Raw genomic sequence first — 7,507 nt, 5'->3', positions numbered from 1 at the left:
GGCGACCGGCATGACTGAACGGTCACTGACACCACCGCATCAGCATTACTGAGTACAAAAACCCGGATCCAAAAACGGTACTGGCCCCACTAGCCAGTAGTAGCCCACAGCGTTGGCGGGCCCCGCGTTGCCTTTGTGTGCTGTGACGTTACCGTAGCGCCTAGCTAGACCGGAGTAGCTTTTTGGTCCGTCCGAGATCCTCCCTTTCCAAATCTCCACTCCCAGTTCGAAAAAATTTAAAACCCACTTCCGGTAAACGTAAACTCCAAAGCCCGCCCGGGCACGTGCGAGTTGAGACTTGAGAGTTGAGCGCGTGCCGGTCATCGGCCCGTTGCGGTCTCATCACTAGCCGGTGAGTGAGTCCAGCGCGTAGTAGCGGTTCAAACTTCAAACCGCGAGCAAGGAACAAAGCCGACGGGTGGGGCCCAGCACCGCTCCTCCTACGCACGCACGCTCCCCCAGGAGATAGATATACACAGGCTCGATCGCGCCCGTCGCTAGCCAGACGGACGGACACGATCTGTTTTAAGATTCAAACCGGGCCTTTCCCTCCTCACGCCGGGACCCCAAAATCCCGTCGTAATTAATAAAGCAAAATAAATACTTCCTGGAAGAACAGGGCCGCACACAACGCGCTGGAGCAGGCCTTCGCTTTGCGCCACGTAGGAAGGAGCACAAGCACATCGGTCGCTTCCCCTAAATTGCACCGTGCCAAAAGGGCCAGCCACCAGACCCAGCGCCCACATGCGGATTCAAATTTCGAAATTTGAAAGGGAGCCTGCCTGCCTGCGGCCGCTGCTGCCTGGTGTAACGGCAATAAACGCATGCCCAAGGAAAATCTTCCGTTCATTAACGCTCCAGATAACGCTAAAGATTGCTTCTATCTAATATCTAATACAATTACTTACCTCCAAAGATAGCAACAAATGGTACTGTAATTAGTGTTGACTAAAGATAAGCAATGCACATTACTTTTTTTTCTTTTTCTTAGAGAGAGAGAGAGAGACCGTGTGGCGCAGTACCGTGGGGACGCACGAGACGGCTGCCGCGAGTTTTTAGATTTTGATTTTTCCGCGAAGATGCGCCAAAGATATGTATGTCGACATGCAAATGTCGTATTATTTCTTTTGCAAGAAAATGATTCCGAATACCCTACAACACCTTCACTTATAGGGTATAGTGCCGTCGCCACGTATCTACGTACGAAGCGACACCGCGGGTTTTGGAGCCCACTCTCGAAAGAAAAGACCCGCGACTGCGAGCGCGTGCCAAAACATCTTTTAAAAAATCTGACTAACGGCTTGACTACACGCCATGGCACCGTCGTCACGCGTCTATGCACAAAATGACACCGCGAGTTTCACCGCGCATTTTTTTGAAGAAAAGCTCCGCGAACACGCGCCAAACAGATACAATCCATATATCCAATTTTAAAAAATGCTACAACATATCCTTTTCTGGAAGACTTTATATCCCGACACCGCGGTAACGTATCTATGCACTTAACAACACCGCGGGCACGTGTCTATGAACTTCACGACATAACGGTCTTTTAGATGGTGTTTTCAGTTTTTTTTCCAAACACGCACCAAAGCATCTCATCATGTCCATTTTTGAAATTTTCCCGCGAACAGCTGGCAGAAGATGTGCCATTCTGCAATTAACATTCTTTTTGCAAATAAAAATCTTCTTTTTAAACACTAACTATACATAGATAACAATCGTCTAAGTGTTGTCTAGGCTAACTACATTCTCCTAATACAAAGACCCTGAAACTTAAGCTATAGTATTAGTCAAACTTAGGGTTGTCTTAACAGGGTCCAAGACGTTGAAGGCTGTTTGAATTTCAAAACGCCTGGAGCAGAGTGAGATGTCAGATTAGGCAATAGGCCCTAATAAACAGGAAATCATTTTGAAAGGACAGGGTGTTTTCTCAATAAAGCCACGCCCTCCGCTCGCCATTCTCCCTTCTTCTCCCCGAACCCCTGGGCTCTGTCGGGACCGAAACCCTCGCCTCCACCCCACTCTCCGCTGCCGCTCCTCCGCAAATCCTACCCAAGGAGGGCTCCGCGAGGTCGGTGGTTGCGAGTTTCCCCCGCCGTCACAGCCTTGCGTCGATGTCGAGCCACGCCGCCTCCTCCCGCCGCTTCTCCTCCTCGTCGGCGACCACCGCGACGGCGAAGCGCCCGGCCATGGCGGAGAGCGCCGGGGGCGCCAAGGCGGCGGGCCCGGCGGCCGCGCAGCAGCAGGCGAAGAAGCGCGTCGCGCTCGGGAACCTCACCAACGTCGCCGCCCCCGGAGGGCGGAGCGGCTGCGGGAAGATCGCCGTCGTCGCCGCCGGCAATGCGGTACGGATCCGAACCTGAGGGGACGCGGGATTGGGGGGTTTCCGTTGTGAAATTGTTGGTGTCTCTGTCGTCTGGGCCTCGGGGGCTACAAGATCTTTATTAGCCCGTTTAATTTTTGAAATTGGCCGGTTGGAGAGGCGGCCACGGGCGCTAGTTGTAGTCGCTTCTGTACTTCTGTGTGGTTGGTTCTACGGATCGATCGAAGTACATTTCATTTGTTCTTGAAGTAGATAAAATTCTTGATGCGGAGATTTGGGTGAGGTGTCCATCCATCGGAGTGACAAGTCAAACGTTTAGTGTTCTTCTCTGCTATTATAGGACATATACTCTGCGATTCGTTGCCTCCTTTACCAAATCAGTACTGTTTTTGTGCTCTTGCTGCAACGTTCTTGGGTTATCTTGGCCCGTGATGTTTTACATATACTGGATAAGGCATTTCTTGGTGTATAGCTGCATGCCTGATTTCTCATCTTCCACTTTTTTTTCTTCCAAATTTTCATGTATTTTCTTTTCTGTTTTTTACTGATATTTTCATTCAATTTTGTACCTTTTGCCACTACTTCGCATACCATTGCGGATTGGGCTTGATCCATTTCTTGATTGAATTCTTGGTAAGCATTGATGGAATGATGGTCAAAGATTAGACTGAACTGGAATCGTTCAGCATAAAGTGTCTTGGTGTAGGCGAAGTGTCCCTTTATCATCTTTGTTTGCTTTGGAATCTTCTATTGTTGGTATGCTAGTAGCATGCTCACTTTATACTTGCACAATATTTAGTCATGCCTGATAACACTATATTTGAAATCAATTAGTACTAACTTCATCTCACTGTCCCACAGAGGTTGAATTCAGCTACCTCAGCTGCACCTGTGAAGAAGGTGTCTTTGGCAAGTGCTCGAAATGCGAGTGCGAATCGCGGCTCGGCTACAAAATCGGCTTCCACCAGGCCAGCTCCAGCTCCTGTCACATCCCGCCATGAGAGCACTGCCCAGAAGGAGAGTGCACCTCCTCGGAAGGTGCCTACCGTTGTGCCGATTGCCGTGCCTGCCATTGTACCCTTCAGCAGCTTCGCTTCTCCTGGAAATTCAGGAGATTCCATTTCAACTGATGAGACAATGTCGACATGCGACTCTATGAAGAGCCCGGACTTTGAGTACATCGATAACGGCGACTCCTCATTGCTTGATTCTTTACAGCGACGGGCAAATGAAAACCTGCGCATTTCAGATGATAGAGCTGTGGAAGGTTTGTTTTGCTTGCTGAACATTGACAACTTCTATGTCTAGGGTGTTTGCTCGTTTAGTGTATTTTGTTAGACGTTCTCTGATATATGTAATGTCCTGTTTCTTTGGCAGGAGTTAAATGGAAGAAGGATGCAACTGCCCCAATGGAAATTGACAACGTTTGCGACGTTGATGAAAACTATGAGGATCCACAGTTGTGTGCTACTCTTGCTTCTGATATCTATATGCACTTGCGAGAGGCTGAGGTACAGCAATCCTCTTCACATCTTTATTGATCTGCCAGAGCTGCAATGTTTAGATCAAAATAGGCTGTTATTATGAAAATCTTCCACTCATATATGACAATGCGTACATGGGTACTGGACTGAAATGATATGCTTCAGTTCGGTACATGTTTCTTGATCTTACTGCCCTTCTCAGATTGTGGTCCATTGGTGTTTTGGCTATATCATAGATCTTATTGTCAATCATCAGAAAAAAGAAGGAATAGGAAGTGTTAGAAGAATGGTCCTGAATATGATATTTTTATGTATGTTGAATGCTCTAGAAAAATATGATAGGTAGGTAAAAGCGTAGAGTACACGTATGCTTCTGAAAATTTTAAGATCAAGGTCAGTCAAATAGTTGAAAAAGTCTCCTAATTAATTATGTGTTATGGTATTGCCAATCCATTTTGTAAGCACCATACATTGCTGTTCTGTTGATTTTATAAACAGGTGTGAGTATTCCGTACACAGTGTAAAGATAATACTAGGAGTTGTATGATAGATGAGTTGATCCAGGATGTCGTAGCTCTGTTAAATGTTAGGTGCCGTAAACCAGTGTCCCTTCAATTAACTAAACCAAGTTCAATCAAAATGGATGCATATGTCTGTTCTGACTTGATCTACACATGTTCAAGAATCCTAGGCATTCTTTGATTGCTTGTTTCTTGCCTGTATATACATATGTTGTTAAAACGTTTCTTTTTTTCTTTCACCAGACCAGGAAAAGACCATCAACTGATTTCCTAGAAACAATTCAAAAGGATGTAAACCCAAGCATGAGGGCTATCTTGATTGACTGGCTTGTAGAGGTAAGCATTTCTGCTGCACGAATCAAATTAACCACAAGCCTACTGGCCCCTCTTTTACATTGTATTGATGCATTCTTTCGTGCAGGTTGCTGAAGAATATCGTCTTGTTCCTGATACCTTATATCTGACAGTGAACTATATTGACCGTTTTCTTTCTGGCAATGAGATCAATCGCCAAAGGCTACAATTGCTTGGGGTTGCCTGCATGCTTATAGCTGCGTAAGATATTAATATCCAGCAAGTTCATTTTTATTTTTCTTCATTTACCCTGTATTTGCATTTCACTGGTTGGCATACTAATTTTGGTCGTTCAATTTCCAGTAAATATGAGGAGATATGTGCACCCCAAGTAGAAGAATTCTGCTACATCACTGACAATACATACTTCAAGGATGAGGTCAGTGCTATATTACATTGTTTAATTCAGTGTTTGTCACTTTGTCCCCACTATTCTCTAATACATATACACACAGGTTTTGGATATGGAAGCTTCTGTCCTTAATTACCTGAAGTTTGAAATGACTGCACCTACAGCAAAGTGCTTTTTAAGGTTTGGCTCTATTTCCTGCATAAAAATTCCATGTCATCATACAAACTGAATTCCACTAACTCTATTTCTTGCCTACCGTAGGAGATTTGTCCGGGCTGCGCAAGTCAGTGATGAGGTATAGCTATCTTGACCAGCTTCTGTTTGCTTACTTCAGTTTCATATGTCGCATATTTTGTAGCATTATTAATTATTGATCTTCTACAGGATCCAGCTTTGCATCTTGAGTTCCTAGCCAATTATGTAGCTGAGCTATCACTGCTTGAGTACAGCCTACTTGCTTACCCTCCTTCACTAGTAGCAGCCTCAGCTATTTTCTTGTCGAAGTTCATACTGCAGCCAACAAAGAATCCATGGGTAGGTGACGTTGCCATAAATCATTATAATGCTTGCCAAGTCAAGTTCTTGCTTGATCTAACATTACCTTTCTGATTGTAAACTGGACGCAGAATTCCACCCTTGCCCACTACACACAGTACAAGCCGTCGGAGTTGTGTGATTGTGTGAAGGCCCTGCACCGCCTTTACAGTGTTGGTCCTGGGAGTAACCTTCCTGCAATCAGAGAAAAATATAGTCAACATAAGGTAATTGAATAGTCTGGACTCTAACACCCAATTCATTCAGTTAATAACTACACTGTTGCTAATTGCTGTCCTACTACCATACTTTCCTCAGTACAAGTTTGTCTCGAAGAAGCAATGTCCTCCTTCATTGCCTGCGGAATTCTTCCGAGACGCGACATGCTAGAGAATAAAAGCCCAGGAGTAGTTGCAGTTGCTTACTGACTTCTTCATCCTGTGGCGGCTCAAATTCGGAGTTGCGCTGCTGATCCTTGCAGACATTATAGCTCGACCCTGGGACATGCCGGTGCCTCCTGTTTGTTTCGGGCGATCGGCACAGAGTGTAGATTCTAGACTGATGCTGATGTCTTTGTGGTAGTGGTGTGCTTTTCTTTAACTTCTCCTTCTGCGGTTTTCTTTCTTCCTGTACCTAGAGTTTAGACCCCAGGTTTTTCAGGTGCATGTACATTGGAGAGCACTGCAGCAAAGCATAAACATCTTGTTTGTAGTGGGCATAATACTGGAGTCGCTAGGCTGCATGCCATGTTGCTTGGATGGCTCCGCCCCTGTATTAGAATGTGGTGGCATTGTTTGTCTGATATCTTAATAAGAGCACCTCATTTAATAGTGCTAATTCTGAAAGCTCTTTTCCCATACATTGTTGACTTGAATTTCTTCGATGGTCCCTTCCTTTCTTGCAAGGGCGGATGGTTCCTCCTTTCAAGCCTGTGGGATGGAGCTTTTGTGGTAGATTAAATTCTTGTTTTGGCACGATAGTGTAGTCCTGGGCACGTCATCAAAACTTTCCTCATTCTGCTTGTGCTATAGAAATTTTTCTTGTTTGCTGATTTTTCTGTTAATGGACCGCTTTGTTGGCCATTAAGTAGCTTGTGAAAAGACAAATTTTCACCAATGTTCTCAACAGCACTGCAAAGAAAATTTACCAGTATTAATTTTGGTACCATTTGTTTTTTAATATTTTGCCAACATTCAACATGATTTGAACGTATAGCAAATTTTCCACATAAAATTGTCAATTTCAGGACATGGTCAGGGTTCATCTCGGAATTTCTAACAAGAGCCAACTAACAATATTAATTCGTTCCGAAAAAACAAAACAGAACTAATTGCTTCGATGAAGAATAAAACAAAAATGCTCTACGAATCCGGGACTGGATTTTTTTCTGGGTTGGAAATCAGGATTCAGGAACTCCCTTTGTGACAAGGGGAGACTCAACCGCACCGCTTTTGCTCCTCATCATCTTGGCTTGCCTGGCATTGACACGCGCTAGGCGCGGCGGCCTTCCGTCTGGCAGGAGGAATTCCGTAGGAGTAGTAGTATTTGCTACCGGATGCTTAGAGTATCTCCACCGGCGACTCTAATAGCGATTTGGGGGTCGACGCTGTTTTTAGGCTCACACCGGCGCGCTCCAAAAAGCACCGGCAATCCTGTGCCGGCTCCTTCGCAAAGGGCGAGAATCGGGCGCGTCGGCAACCTCATCCATGTAGGAAAGCACTCGCGAGGCCCTTCTGCTAGACGCACCAGTTTCCCCCTCTCCTCCCACCCCTGCCCGAGCGGTCTCCGACCCATCGTCGTCGTCATCGTCACGTCCCCCGTGCTTGCCTTCCACCCCGCATGTCCATAAACCACCGGGCATCGACACCGCCGCCACTCCCTCCACCAGTCACCGCTCTTTCCACCGGAATAGAGATCGCCACCACCGCCACCCAAA

The 7,507-nt window shown here is 46.0% G+C and overlaps 1 protein-coding gene across 1 annotated transcript; it reads left to right on the top strand.

Moving 5' to 3' along the window:
* The first annotated feature begins 1,966 nt into the window (after positions 1 to 1,966).
* Positions 1,967 to 6,416, top strand: LOC127342054 (cyclin-A1-2). The gene is made up of 11 exons (XM_051367985.2): positions 1,967 to 2,348; positions 3,188 to 3,593; positions 3,704 to 3,837; positions 4,575 to 4,667; positions 4,753 to 4,886; positions 4,989 to 5,064; positions 5,141 to 5,217; positions 5,299 to 5,332; positions 5,422 to 5,571; positions 5,664 to 5,798; positions 5,890 to 6,416. Exons 1-11 carry the CDS (start codon positions 2,118 to 2,120, stop codon positions 5,959 to 5,961), a joined length of 1,542 nt encoding a protein of 513 aa, XP_051223945.1. The 5' UTR covers positions 1,967 to 2,117; the 3' UTR covers positions 5,962 to 6,416.
* The last annotated feature ends 1,091 nt before the right edge of the window (positions 6,417 to 7,507 follow it).

Source organism: Lolium perenne, chromosome 3 (genome assembly GCF_019359855.2).
Source record: "Lolium perenne isolate Kyuss_39 chromosome 3, Kyuss_2.0, whole genome shotgun sequence".
Classification (NCBI taxonomy): Eukaryota; Viridiplantae; Streptophyta; class Magnoliopsida; order Poales; family Poaceae; genus Lolium; species Lolium perenne.
The sequence above is the reverse complement of the archived record's forward strand: the minus strand, read 5'-3'. Positions and strand labels throughout refer to the sequence as shown.